The sequence below is a fragment of the Coccomyxa subellipsoidea genome (assembly GCF_000258705.1).
Source record: "Coccomyxa subellipsoidea C-169, whole genome shotgun sequence".
Lineage (NCBI taxonomy): Eukaryota > Viridiplantae > Chlorophyta > Trebouxiophyceae > Coccomyxaceae > Coccomyxa > Coccomyxa subellipsoidea.
In genome coordinates this window covers 601-15,523 of record NW_005178040.1, presented here as the reverse complement: position 1 = coordinate 15,523, position 14,923 = coordinate 601, and the positions used below count along the sequence as shown (strand labels likewise).

At 51.2% G+C, this 14,923-nt stretch overlaps 2 protein-coding genes and 1 non-coding gene across 3 annotated transcripts; all 3 read left to right on the top strand.

Moving 5' to 3' along the window:
• Positions 1–6,684, top strand: COCSUDRAFT_22018 (hypothetical protein). The gene is given in 19 exon segments (XM_005650126.1): positions 1–294; positions 455–555; positions 747–890; positions 1,068–1,197; positions 1,428–1,607; positions 1,871–1,997; positions 2,236–2,423; positions 2,610–2,657; positions 3,020–3,178; positions 3,349–3,430; positions 3,730–3,910; positions 3,928–3,940; positions 4,029–4,122; positions 4,270–4,375; positions 4,507–4,597; positions 4,842–4,980; positions 5,130–5,174; positions 5,503–5,716; positions 6,033–6,684. The coding sequence occupies 19 exon segments, from the start codon at positions 200–202 to the stop codon at positions 6,260–6,262; spliced, it is 2,367 nt and encodes a 788-aa protein (XP_005650183.1). The 5' UTR covers positions 1–199; the 3' UTR covers positions 6,263–6,684.
• A 5,582-nt stretch (positions 6,685–12,266) lies between these two features.
• Positions 12,267–13,094, top strand: COCSUDRAFT_32332 (hypothetical protein). Its single transcript, XM_005650125.1, has one exon. It carries the CDS (start codon positions 12,406–12,408, stop codon positions 12,625–12,627), a length of 222 nt encoding a protein of 73 aa, XP_005650182.1. The 5' UTR covers positions 12,267–12,405; the 3' UTR covers positions 12,628–13,094.
• Positions 13,095–14,323: 1,229 nt separating this feature from the next.
• On the top strand, positions 14,324–14,396 carry COCSUDRAFT_t24. Its single transcript has one exon. It is a non-coding gene; the product is annotated as a tRNA-Ala (tRNA).
• Positions 14,397–14,923: the final 527 nt, after the last annotated feature.

Here is a 14,923-nt window from a genome sequence, read left to right as displayed (position 1 = left end):
CTTAACGCATCATGAGATGTTATCGTGAGATGTGGACGGTATACGTGTGATTCCATCTTTCTGCTGGCATCGTACCCAACAGAGATTGCGCGTATCTCGGATGAAGTGTGATATCTGATAAATGCTTCTGTGATAATAGTGCGATCTAGAAGTGGTGCTCATAAAATTGGACGACGCTGGTTATGGGATCAAATCCAACATGAAGCCATCAGAAAAGAACAAAGTCACTTTTGCAGTTGGAGCGATAGCTGCAACGGCTGCTATGGGATACATGTTATCCAGGCTGTGGAGAAGGTAGAGATAAGATTTTATTTGTGGCTACATTCCATGATTCCTTTTCTCTACCTGCCTGTCAGACGTCATCTTCCAATATTGTGTCATATGGACACCTCTTTTCGTGTCAGATCCAATCCGAGCTTATAACAAAATTGAAGGGGGACACTCTTGAGTGCAGGCCAGCCGTGAAGTGCTGCATTTCCAGGGCCAAGCTCGCTGTTCTGCCATATTTCCAGTATGGGAGGAAGCGCTTCACAACCCCGCCAGTTGCTGTCAAGGGTGACCACCACAAGCCTCTAGCATCCACTCTTCGCATGTACAGACGCTAAGGAATTACAGGCTCACATTGACAAGCAGTAATATTTTCTCACTTTTTTATACACGGTAGTAAGGACCATGTTTCCGGCTTTTGATGTACCAGTCATGCAGAAGGCGCTGCCTGCCTTATTCTTGTGTTGTGCTGTGACCAGGAGCTCCCCAGGGGAACATTTCAGTAACTCCCTCAGAGTATCCGGAGGTGAGGCGGGGTGACACGGTGGAGTCTCTGCATGGCGTGCAGATCACAGACCCCTACCGCTGGCTTGAAGACCCTGACTCACCCGAAACTGTTGCATGTGCGCCGCACCTTGCCACCTGCATGACCTGTGATACCTATCATCTTGGCCACTTTAGCTGCTCACCCAAAATGACCTGCGGAATATATTGAACAAGCCACACAAGAGCATCATATCTGCACTGCTTTCTTGATCTTTGCTGAAGTGGGTCCTGAGCGGCACCACCCTGTTGTGCAGTTGTGGAGGCACAAAATAAGCTGACAGACAGCATCTTGAAGAAGTGTGCCAGCCGTGAAAAGTTTAAGAAGCTGCTGACGCAATTGTACAACTACCCCCGCTTCTCATGCCCCTTCAAGCGGGGATCCAGGTGAGGGGCCTTTCAGTTTAATGCCCAAGAAAAACTTGAACAGAGGTGACTGTTGCTCATGGGGCCTTTGAATGATCTGCCATCCTGTCCATGCGAGACATTTCGTGCTATTCCACTTTGATACTCGCCTATTGCAGCTGTCAGATTGCTGAAGCTAAGACTGACCTCTCCATCTAGACAGCATTGCGGCTCTGGGTGTCTGGAATGAGAAGGTGTTCCGACATGCTCAGGTACTACTACACGCACAACTCGGGGCTGCAGGCGCAGAATGTGATCTACACCCAGGCACACCTGCAAGCTGAGCCCAAAGTGTTCCTGGACCCCAACAAATTCTCTGCCGATGGCACCGTTGCCCTGGACAGCTTTACCTTCAGCGAGGATGGCAACCTTGTGGCCTACAGCACTGGCAGGTGAGCCGCTTGAAATTTAGGGACACTGTATGCTGTCAGTCCCTCAGAATGCCCTTATACTTGCAAGCAGGCTCCCTGCATATGCTTGGGGTAGCAGAATAGACACCAGGGTGTTGGATGTCTAGGAGCTATCTAATGCCCCACAAGTGCTAGTGCACAAGAGATGCTGTAGAGATCCTGAACCTTGACCTGCAAGCCGCAGACCTTCCAAGCTATGCGAGAGGTAGTTAGCTGACCTGTGGCATGCTCCTTTTCCCTCTCAGTGGCGGGTCGGACTGGCGCAAGATAGAGCTGATGCATGTCAATGCTTCTACGGGCGAGGGCAAGAAGCTGGATGATCTGCTGGAGTTTGTCAAGTTCTCCTCCATTGCGTGGACCCATGACAACAAGGTGCGCTATCTCAGCCTGGCAGCCCCCAAGCAGCAACGCCAGTGCCATTGCAATATAATTGCTGTTTTGTCCCGAAGCATGAGGGTAGCTTGCACAGGTTAGCTACCAGTTTCTTGTGACTGCAAAGATTCACCTCTTTTGAAGTAGCCAGCAACCATTAGGCTGCTAGGCTTGCGCTGCCTATCCTCAAAATACTGAAATAGTCTTGACAGTCATCATGTACATGCCACCGGTGCAGGGCTTCTTCTACAACAGATACAAGCCGCCCAGCAAGTCTGCCAAGCTCGGCACAGAGACAGACACAAACGTGGACCAGCAGCTCTGGTACCATGTTGTGGGGACACCTCAGGCGGATGACAAATTTGTGTACGCTGTACCCGAGCACCCAGACTGGTTCATTTCTGCTGAGGTCACCGATGATGGCAGGTGTGCATGCTATCTAAAATCCCTGCGCTCTTTCTGGTCCCTTGTCATTCTTCTTCGCTTTCTTGGAAAAAATACACAGTATTCAACTGGGAATTCCTGTTACTGTTGGGTATTCTTGGTTGACTGAGGTGGTGCACGGTGTTTTAGCTTCTTCCTGGCACTGAGTGGGTTGCATGTCCTGCGCAGGTATCTGCTGCTGTCCATGTCAGCCGGATGCGAGCCCACAAATCGGCTGTACTTCCTGGATCTGAATGCTCTGCCGCGCAACGCATCAACCGGCGCCCTGGACCTTACTTTGTATGACAGGAGGTGACCAGTCTCATGATGCAATGCTGCAGTACCATCTTGCATTCAAGTGTTCTTTGCCTTCATTAGGTCATATGTTGTGAGGTCGATCGACGACTTGACCTAGAAATCTCTTCTATGTTCAACTAGTACCACCTGTGACGAATGCACAGGCGCTTGCACTAGTAGGCACCAAGGCATTTTTTTGAAGTGCACTAGGTTTTAGATGCCTAAGACATGCAAGAAGCAGAGATTGCAATCATTTTGTAAAATGGCTGTCTTTGTTGCCAACTGATTGCCTGCCTGTGCAGTGCTCCTGTGGGCGTGCGGCCGCTGCCACTGACAAAGCTGGTGGATGACTTTGCGGCGCAGTGGGAGTATGTAGCCAATGAGGGCACCAGCTTCACCTTCAAGACCAACCTGTCTGCCCCACGATACAGGTCAGCTGCCGCACCCAATATGACTACTCTGTTTCACGACATTGTTTGGGGTCCTTAAGAAGGCGATGTTCACAAGCAGATTATTGTGTGGTGAAGCTCTGCACATTGCACCTTCAACAGAGTACATCCGCCAAAGGGCTCAGAGCTTTCAGCAAAGAAGGATTTAAAATGTGTTGCAGGTTGGTCAGGACAGATGTGAGTGCGCCAGGGGAACCTCACACCTGGCCAGACGTAATCCCCCAGCACGAGAAGGACCTTCTGCAGTGGGCTTCCGCGCTAAAGGTATCTACTGCAAGTCTTAACTTTCTATCTTCTCTGACCGTCAAGCCCAAATCTCATACTTCGTTGACACGACAGCTGCTAATGCATTGTCACACTTATGCATGTGTCATGATGTTCCTTCTGGAGAAAGTCTCTGCTCTGCAGGAGGATGCCTGATGGCATGGAACTCATGTGTGATGGCTCTTGCCAAGGGGTACAACATACTTTATTACCCTAAGCCCTTACACCCTAAAAAAACAACAAAAACTCTACCCTGAACTAGTGTAGTCTTCAGTACCCCCCTGCTCTTGCTGTCACAGGGGGACGTGCTGGCGATGTGCTGGCTGCACGATGTGGCGTCAGTGCTGCAGCTGCGCTCTCTGACCAGCGGCGAGCTTCTGAAGTCCATCGCCCTGCCTGGCCTGGGCAGCGTGAGGTCCTTCTCTGGCCGGAGAAGCCAGTCAGAGATGTTCTACAGCTACAGTGACTTCACAGACCCTGGTTCAATCTACAGGCAGGCCTCTTAAAGCTGTTTACTTCCTGGCCTTCTGGAGATCAAATGGAGCAATGTATAGGTGTCAAAACTGCACGTAAAGGAATATGTGGACCTGAACTGCAGGCTGGACACAGCTAATGCAATACTTGAACCAGAGCTCTTCCGGAAGACGGAGCTTAATGTGAAGGAGGACCTCACAAAGCTAGAAACAAAGCAGGTGATTTGTTCTGCCGTCCTGCTCATGTGTCCACTGCTGTGACTGTTCAGCGCAGCAGAAAATGTCCAGTTGAGAAATCCTGCTGAGTTGCTTGGTGCTTTCAGCAGTAGCTTGCATCCTTGAGACTAGAGGAAATGTACTGTGCAGGTGTTTGTGGAGAGCAAGGATGGCACAAAGGTGCCCGTGTTCATTGTGGGGAGAAAGGGCCTGCAGCTGGACGGCTCCAATCCCACCCTTCTGTATGGCTATGGAGGTGATCATTTCAATGCCATCCCAGCCAAGTGTCCCATCTTTGTTCCCTCTTAATGTCAGTACCATGAACTTGCCATACCGCGGTTACCTTATCTTTTCTTTCTAGGAGTGTGAAATTGGTCTTGACGGCAGGGTTCAACATCAGCTTGGAGCCAGGTTTTAGCGTCACACGTCTCTGCTGGATGCTAGCATATGGCGGAGTGTACGCGGTAGCAAATCTCAGGTGCGCACCTCTCTTTCCAGGTTTCTGAACAACACCTCCTTGTGTTAAAGGGCCCGGGAAGCAAATTGCATGTTTCACGCATTGCATTTACACGATGAGGCAGTCCTTTCCCCTTTCTTTGGCCCTCGCTCTGCTTTGTGTTCTGCATTCCTCTTTCTCTAAATTGGCGCAGAGTGCTGCAGTCTCCTGCTAGAAAGTCATAAGGCAGAGTACCCCGATTGGGCAACCTTGCGCTGTATGGCAGGGGCGGCGGGGAGTATGGCATCAAGTGGCGTGAGGCTGGGTCGCTGCACAACAAGCAGAACGTGTTCGATGACTTCATTGCATGTGCCGAGCACCTCATCGGTACGGGGTACACCAGCCCTGCAAAATTGGTGACACAGGTGGGCCACCCTCAGCAATTGCTCTTGTCACACTTTGGTGCTTGCAGAAAATTAGGGAGGCCATTTGTCACGGGGATTGTCATGCGCATTAGGGAGTCTGAAGATGGAGTGCATACGCTGATGTTATTTTATGGTTGTTTGTGGTGCAGGGTGGCAGCAATGGCGGTCTTCTGGTGGCAGCCTGTGCTAACCAGGTGGGTCAAAGATTTTCACACATCTGTGAACCAGCTGGCACAGCAAGAGTGCAGGAGTTGTGTTAAGGTCCTGGCATAAAAATTATTGCAGAGCTGTATATGATTTCCGAATTGTTGGACTTGTGGGTCCCGGCTGGCGGGGGTTGTACACATATTGAGCATTTGCCCATGATGGATTGGATCTTGCTTGGATCTGGCAAGGCCAACAAAGGTGTAGGATTTCAGCAGCCTTTATCAGCAGCTTGTCTGCAGCCGCACCTTGCCTTGGGCACCTGCTTCTGAGCTACCACATTGAAGAGTGTGATTGAATAACATGTGTTGTGCGCAGAGGCCGGACCTGTATGGGGCGGTGATAGGGCAGGTGGGCGTGATGGACATGCTGCGATTCCACAAGTTCACCATCGGTCACGCCTGGGTCAGCGACTACGGGTCACCTGACAGCCCAGCCAACTTCCCCTACCTGCTCGCTTACTCACCCTTGCACAACGTGCGCATTCCCCTGGAGGAGCCGCGCCAGTACCCGGCCATGCTTCTCACCACAGGTGTCTTTCCCTGGCACCTGTCTTCTCTTGTCACACCCCCAATCACCCTTCTTCCATCAACCCACAATTCTTGCATGACTCTGCGTGGGGTGTTTTATTGCAAAGTATTTTTGGACCGAGCCAGGACTGCCTTCAGGCATCCCTGCTTTGAATGTCATGTATTAGATTGCCCCACCGAGCTAGAGATAGAGGTCAAGTGTGGCCTTAGGGTCCAGAGGAACACATCTCTGGCAGCTTTGATATGGCCCCCTTGGGATGTCAGTATTCCGAGGTTTGACTCCTCTTTGATGATGTGATAAAAGTCTTGTTGCCACAGGGGATCATGATGATCGCGTGGTTCCTCTGCACACCCATAAGCTGCTGGCCACGCTGCAGCACTGTGCTGCCACTGAGGAGGGCAGCGGTCAGCAGAACCCACTCCTTGCCAGGGTGGAGGTGAGGGCAGGCCACGGCGCAGGCAAGCCCACAGAAAAGATCATCGAGGAGGCAGCTGATATCTATGCCTTCGCGGCGGAGGTTATTGGCGCTAAGTGGGTGGACACGTGACAGGTCCCTGGTCATGTGAGCCAAGTATAGCACTTTCTTGAGTCTTACTGCGTTTACCTGAGGAATTCTGTACATTTCTTGGGGGCTTTTGGTAAATGAGATCTGAAAGCAATAGCATTCCATGACACAGGAGCACCAAAGTAAACTTCATATATATATATGCTGGTTGAAACGGTGGAGGGTTGTTATTCCCCCGAAAGGTGCACTTAGACTGCCGGGCTTTCTCGAAACAGTCTTCATCTCATCTTCAAAGTTTTACAATGAGTTAGTGACTCTTTTTCTCGAACGTGACAAATTGGGCTGTCCTGCCTTGGATCGGGGAGCATGATCGAGTCTACTATACTGGCGTGCAAGAGCTGCAAGTCGATAACGGCTTTGATACGACCACACTGCAGAAAGTATATTTTTATTCGAATCGATACAAGAGCAACCTCATGTAGGCTCTTTACTGACCAAGATTGAAAGTCGAGGGTTCCGTCGGGGAAATAACTTATTAAAATTGTATGAGTTCCCGGACGTCAGATGTGAGACGCCCCTACAACGCATTCCTCTCATGATCACAATTCTGGAAACGTCCACATTGAGAGACAGGAGGACTTAGACGATTTACAGCTTTTAACGTGCCTAAGGCCTGTGGGTATCGAAACTCCAATAGAACTCGCTAGGGGAACGTCGATGGCACTCCGAGGGTGAGATCATACTGAGCCAAACACAACTAAAACAGCGATCGCGAAAGGTAAGGTGGGGATCCCGATGATTGATCATTTATAAAATCGTACTTTGGCCCATCGCCAGCCTTGATATACTTCTCTCTTCAAGACGCCTTTGCGTAGGTCTTCGGCATGCGTGCAAGACGCCCTAAATTAGGGCTGCCCATTCAGGGCGTCTGTCTGAAAACCGATGGAATGTGCAAATATGTATTTACTTCCTATAATACTGGGAATCATTCAATGGGACCGATATCTGAGATCCTGACAGCTCGATATGTGCGTTGCAGCCGATCACGATCAGCTCTCGAGAGACCACCTCAAGGATGGCGGCGTACAGATCCTCAGCCACCCTTCTTTGCGTTCTGGCTACCGTCCTGCTTCTAGACGTGGTCTCGCAGCCTGCAGCGGCGAGGAGGTTGCAAGGTAGCGCACGCTGACTAATGTTGAAAAGCTTGCAAAGTAGAACCTGCATTCTGAGTCATCGTTGACATCCTCTGTGTGGTGACGACAGGAGCGACAGTGGATGATCTTGCTGTGGGCGATCAAGGCAAGCAGATAACGGCCGGCAGCCTACAGCATGATGTTCCTGGTGGCTACAACTACGAGGGACAAGTAAGGATTTCCCTTTCTTTGCCCTGTTCAAGAACACCAAAAGACCTCCAATCTGGACAAGCATTCAAAGAATGAATGCAAGCAGGGCTGCGCCTGAAAGGAGAGTGCAACAGAAAGGATACCCACAGCACAATGCTAGGCATCACAGCAGACTGTACAGGATCATCTTGCACATGAAGTGGTTCTTGCACAGGTGTCCTTCACACACAAGCTTCAGTCGGGCCAGGCGCTGATGCGGGCACGGTTGGACAACACCACTCGGTCTCGCTCGCCCATCACCCACCGCACCGTGCTCATCACCCGCGATGGCCGCCGCTACACAAAGACGTGCGTTACCAAAATCTGGTTGTGCATCTGCTATACTGTGTCATTGAATAACTTCTTCAGCCTTGTCTATCGGAACGGCAAACAGTCCTGATCAGATTGAGATGTCTTTCCACCAGTTGTGCATATTCCAAATTAGCTTGCGCTTGCTCTGTCCCTGCTTTGACCGTGTATGTCCATGGGACAAGCGTCAGATATTCCTGTTCGAATGATTTCACCATTTCGCCGGTTGCACATCTGCTGAGATCTGTCACCTTGTTACGTCTTTTCACCTTGTCTGTCTGCATGGCAGGTGTCAAACATTTATTTCAAATAAGTAAAGCTTATGATATTGTGAGCAGGCTGTCCCTGGATGGCGGCAAGGCGGCCGGCGGCTTTGGCGAGCCACGCATCCCGGAGCCGACGGCCGCTGTCGATGGTGAATCCAGCGAAGCGTCAGCCGGCGGCCGATCCCTGCTGCAGGGAGTGAACACGAATGACTTCACCTGCGTGGGCTGCCCGGCAGGGGGCCCTGACACGCGCACATCCGTGGCGGACACCTCGTCCTTCCCCTACTCCGCCGTCGGGCAGCTCATGGGCCAGGTCACCAGCAACACGTGCGCGCCGCTTCACACTCTTGCCTGGACTACTCCTGTCACACAGCCTACTACAGCTTGCTAACCTTTGTATAGCAGACCAAAAATCTGCTGTGTTGCAATTTGGACACTCCTTGAAAGCGAGGCATGCAAACCTGCCTGGTGCAGAATAAATCTGGTCTGATACGGCCTCCTAACCTCGACTCTGGAACCCTGTCAACCATTTTAGCAGGTTTTTCGGCGCAGGAATCCCTGCAAGAGTTAGAAAGACAATTGCGGTGAGGGTCTGTGCAACACTGAGGCAGTCTGGCTGGCACAGGGCGCTGGAGTGCACTGGGAGCTTGATCGGGACGCGGCACGTGCTGACGGCGGCGCACTGCGTCTTTGACATCCACACGACGCGCAAGATGGTGTCCAGCCTGGACTTCAGCCCCGGCATGAATGGCCCCACGCGGCCCAACGGCGTCGCGCGCTGGCAGAACGTCCGCATCCTCCAGCAGTTCCAGGCCGAGGTGCGCCCCGCCTCTTCAGCCTGGAGTGTCTCCCCTTGCCACCCTTTACTGTCAGCACTGCCAATTTATTAGAAATGTACAAGCCAACATCTGAAGGCCATTGCATGACACAGCATGCCATAGATCTGTGCACAGAAAGCACACCCTGTGGTTGCTTTTGACTGATGTGGGCCTCACCAGCCTCTATGTCTGGGATTGGCAAGCATGGCTCCCACCTTAACCTGTCAGCAAGGCTCTGTCCCATTGCAAGACATGTCACGATCTTGTGGGGGTGATTTATTGTGTGGTGGTTTCCTGAGTAATTTAGTACTCTCCGGCTATGTGCCTGACTTAGCTTGCACAGCTTAATACCCTCATTCATTTGAGCACTTTTGCATATTTGTGGGTTGGCCCTGCACCAGCCGTGTGATCCATACTCTATCAGTAAAAGCAATTTCCTAAGCCATGAGTACCCAGCTGACAGTCTGTCACGCATGCGTGCAGAGGACGTACAGCACGACGGCGATCAACTACGACTTTGCGCTGATCACGCTCAAGGCTGACGTGTCGCCCGGCCTCGGCTACTTTGGCATCCAGCGGGGCACCGGCACATCCACGCTCAACATCGCCAGCGCCGGCTACCCGGCCGATAAACCTTCCGGCTCCATGTGGTCCACCACCTGCCAGAATGTGGAGTACGCGTACGGGCAGAACCAGGGCGTCTTCAAGGAGGTCTCGCAGTGCCAGAACCAGGTGCGCTGCACACCTCCTGCTATGATGGATCAAGTACTGACACATGACACAGTGCAACTGTCAAATGGGAAATTGATTGAGAAAATGGGGTGACCTGAGAGCTATCCTGCTTTCATTGTGAAGGGAGGAACCATAACCATTTGGGAAGCCAAGATTTGTAAGCATTGCAAGCATGCAAAATGAACAAGGCCCATGACTTTTGGGGTATTGACAGTACTGAATGCTGCATCTGCATGCTGCAACACACAGGAGAAGTGCAAAGTGAAACATCCCTTGACAGTGAATGAGAAGATCATGCAGCATGTGTATAGACATGGGACATTGACAAAGGGAAAAGGGTGAAATTGCCATGGCTTAAGCGGAAAGAATATTGCCTTCATTCGAATCGCAGGCATGTTCAAACATTCTCCAGCACAGCTGTGCTGCCAGCGAGGGTCAGTCTGGGGCAAGCATGTGGGACCCAGCCAGCCGCAAAGTACACTCTATCCTGACCGGCAAGGTGTGTCTGAGAGCTTCACATACGCTTCTCGCCAGCAGGCGCCGCCACACCTCCCCCTCTCATTCCCCTCCTCACTGACGGTTTTGTGTGCTTGGTTTTTCTTTTCCAGCAGGTGTACAGGGGAGAACCTACCAGCAGCTGCGGAAGCTAAAAGTCTGGGGGTGGATCTTTTCTTCACGTGTTCTCTGATTTTCTGTTTCTCTCTTTGCGCTGTCCAGGACTGTGGTTGCTGCAACATCCTGCAGCACTCCTGTGCTGCAAGTGAAGGCCAGTCTGGCGCGCCCATGTATGATGGCGACTACAATTTGATGAGCATTCTTACCGGACGAGTAGGCCTTTCTTTTAGTGTTTTTCCAATTTCTTATTTCTATGTCTCTTTTCAGTGTCTTGCATGTAAACCGCATGCGTATGTATGCCAGTCTTTTGCTGTTCATATTGCAGTTCTTTTCTGTTGCTGTAGTCACCAACTTTCTTTATCTTTGTGTTTGCTTCATGATTTGTATTGACCTGTGTCGCTGCATGTCAAATTTGGTGTCAGCAGAATCTTAATTATTATTGTGCAACTGTGCAGCTGAGCACCACGGAGGGCAACTCGTACTACGTGGGCACCAAGATGGACGCCTTTGTGTTTGACACGCTCAACTCATGGTACCAGGAGGACATGGGCATCAACTCGGTGCGTCCTTCATGCCTTCTTTGCATCCTCAACCAATCTTAAGAAGTGGCTTCCCACATCATCAATCGAAGATCTGTTCAATTTTTTATCCCCTATGGTGTGACAGGACAGGGCTGTCTGCTGTCAGTGGAGGTCTACTTGCCTCAATATTGTCAGCTGTGTGAGATCACACTCCCTAGAAAATTTCATGGCGTATAAAGACTCTATACATGTCTGTGTGCAGGCCATCCCGCAGCAGGTGTACTCTGGTGAGGCAGGCAACAATCCCGCAGCCGTGGCGGCAGCGACCGACTCCGGCACCAGCAGCAGCAGCAGCTCTAACGGCGCTTCCTCCAGCGCTACACGTTTCCCCGGCTCTGGCGCAGGTATTGTTCCTCTGCTGCTCACTTTGCTCTGTCCAGTCCTCTCAAATAGGACTGCAAACTTCACCACAGAAGACTACCACTGTTGAGCGCAGCTCTGTGTAGCTTGGTGATGTGTGCCACTTGCTTGAAGGACCTGAGAGCGTGCAGAGGTCTTCGAACAGAAGCTCAAACTGCCACGCCATGGCACAGTACAACTTATTCATTCAAATGGGTATTGTGAAGACAGATGTAGAGAGTCAAACGAGAGTGGTACTGAGAGGGGGCTTGGTCTGTGCAGGCACAGTGACAAGGGCGTCAGGCGGAACCAGCACAGGGTCCACCGCCACCACAGCAGCAGACTCCTCCCAGCAGCAGTCGATATTTAGCCGGCTAACATCTGGCGGCCTTTTTGGCGGCCTGGCAGCTGTGCTCAACACCACAGCTCCCACAGCTTCCACCACCGTAACAGTTTATGCTGACTCACCAGCGGCGGACGCTGGCGCCTCATCCAGTGCTGCAGCATCGGCACCTAATGAGGTGAGTGCTTAAGCAAAAGCTCCCAGGCAATAATTGTCCGTCCATTCTTCTCATCAGTCTTTACAATTTCAAACGCTGGATTGCAGCTGCAACCAAGATAATGATGCTAGCAAAATAAATTGACGCTGCCCTGCACATATTCTCATTGGTGCTTTGTGCTGCGGTGTTCTATCGCCCCAGCTGGCCGGGGGTGGGGGTTGTTAGTGGGCACCGTGCCCAGGCTTGTTTAGTGAGTGCTGATTGCTTGGATCTGGCAACTCGGACAAGGTTTAGGATTTTGGCAGCCTTCAATTGCAGCTTGTCTGCAGATGCACTTTGCCTCTTGGCAGAAAGATCATGTAAAAACATTACTGATTGGGATGATGCTACTGTGCAGGTGGCCAGCACGCAGCCGACCAACTATGTGGAGGCGCTCATCACAACCAACTCAGGAGTGTCATTTGTGTTCGACCCGCTCATCCGCAACCCTCAGCAGGCGGCCGCAGCTGCAGTTGCCAAGGTTGCCTCCACTGTGGCCAGCGGCAGGCACTGAGTTTCACGCTACAGTGCTGAGCTTGACCCTGCAACTCCCCGGTCCAAGATTTTGCAAGGGAATTGATTCGGGTGCTCGAATGCCCCAGGCATGCAGTCGTGCAAGGCAGCCCCGCAGTTTTCAAAGCAGCATCAAGCACGGTGGCAAGCAGGAGCAATTTGCTGGCTGCATTTGCTGGCCACAGCTGCGGGATTTTGTACGCTATCAGCAATGCAGTTGTGTAGATTTCGGCCAGTGAAATTGTTCTGTATTTATCTACAGCAGGATGCAGATGTTCTGGGAGCAGGAACTGCCAATTACATCTATGCCTAATGCGGCAGTGGCAGTTTGCTCAGAGCTCTGCAGCACTAGGTTAGATTCTGTGAGGGCTGCCCAATTTAGCGCTTTCTGAAATGTTGTGCAGTACTCATGCAGGAATTGTCATGCACAGTTGAGCAGCTGATGATGCTGCATGAGTTTGGTGCTTTTGCTGGATTGCTGTATTATTATACATGAGTGCATGTAGGCAGGGAAAACCAAACATGGGAGCCACAGGCCCTCTGAACAAACTTATTGGAACTTAGACGAACAATATGTTTCATGCATACTGACACATTGAGAAACACCCAAAAACCTTCTGTGCAGCTAATTCTAGATTGAGTGAATATTTTGTTGAGCCAGCAGGAAATAATTGCACCTCCTTCACAGTCATGCCTGTGAATCAACGTAGAAAGATTGCAGCGGACTTCCATGTAAATTGATTTTACATGGAGAATAGGCTGTGTAACTGATCTGTCTCAACTTAATGTCTACCAATGCACATGTGCATTGAATAATATACGCGTAAGGTGTATTGAATAAATCTCAAATTGCGTTCAGGCTTGCAAGCTTGGTAGGCACATGTGTCGCTGCAACAAACTGTGGCATGAGGTGACATCTGTGCAATCTGACACTTCTTCTATTGAATATCAGGAGCCAGCGGCTCACAGGCTAAGAACACAAATAGCATACATCCAGCAGGGACCCAGTGCTTCCCAAAATATGACCTGTGGTGGCTTTAATGCCAAGGTGCCTATGGCCCTGTGGCAGAAAAGACTGCACGAGTGGAGCTGTAAGGGGTATTCCCTTTCTGTACTTTTTGTGAGGCCTCAGCGGCGGTTTTGTCTGCCCTGCAGGCATTGAGCTGCTGCCACATTCTCCAACGTATCCATCACTGCCAGGCTTCTTGCCAGGCAATATCTGGGCCATGCATGAGAGGTTTCCTCTGACAGAGGAGACGTTTCCTCTGACATCGCCTCCGCTTGTCAGTATTGGCAGTACTGTATTGCTACTCTGCACTGGTGTGCACTTGCACTTGACCAGAACAAGGAGCTCCTGCCTTAATGCCAGCACCTGCGTGTCCGCAGCAGGACGATGATTTCGCTCCAGCAGAATGAAGGACGATGTCTGATCCCTTGGCATTCACTTATCCTCCGAGATTATGCTTGTCGAAACAGTCTGCAACTTTCCGCCCAAACGTCATGCCCACAACCCAGCAGCACAGAAGCAGCAGTCATACAACCTGATGGAAGTCACTGAACGTATACAACCTTCTCCTCCATTTGAAAGATTGGTTTGCAAGTCATTCGAGCAGCCCAACTTCTCTACCTCGGCCCGCATGAGCACCTTTTCTGTGCGCAGACAGTACGAGTCAGACCTCCCGACTAGCATCATGCTGCACCTGGGCCTATTCAAGAGGAACTCTCTATTCTCTATATAGGAATCCTACAAAACCGATATCATTCACCATCCCGAGCCATGTCCAGAGTCTGAAAGCTCACATAGCCTCTCTTGTGCGTCGATATCGCACCACTCAAGTACGAATGATAGCAATCTCTCCTATTATTTTGTCCGATGTAGAACACCACGGTGCGAGCGAGTGTGCATTCGATTCTCCGCAGCCCTGTTGCTATTGTGTTTTGCTTGTGGTGGATTATGTACAACTAGAAATTGGGAAAAAACACATTACGTTGGCCAAATCGGCCTATTAGGGGACGTAGCTCAAATGGTAGAGCGCGCGCTTCGCATGCGTGAGGTAGGGGGATCGATGCCCCCCGTCTCCAGACCTTTTTCATTTGCTTTTTCTGATATTTGTGTATGTCTGGCCTTATGCTTTTCTAGTGCATCAATCTTCGTAGCAAACATTAACCTTCGTGACGCTATCTCAATCTTTGCAGCAAACTCATCTCTCACTTTCCTCGCATATATTCGCATCACTGTGGATGTGCCTGTCACAGCCTGCCTCCCTCCCCACCTGACAATGCAATGCAATGTGCCCTCGGGCAGCGCCTTGCCTTTGTTTTCAACCATTGCCAATATGCAAGCCCTTCACACTGCGCCATGTCTTCGTACGGGTGCTCGCTGCCACGCAGGCTCTCCACAAGCCGCAGGCACTCTGCGGCCATGGCAGCGTCGCCCCTGCCCTGTGCTTCTCCCAGCAACGTCTCGTATGTCGACTTGAACCAGAATCTTAGGGTCGCTGCCTGCTCCTCCAGGCTGTCACCGGGATTGATGCCCCATGACGCCGGTGTGCTGTCATCCCGGCCTGTCGCAGCATGCAGTGTCCAATGCAGCAGGCAGTTTCCTTCAG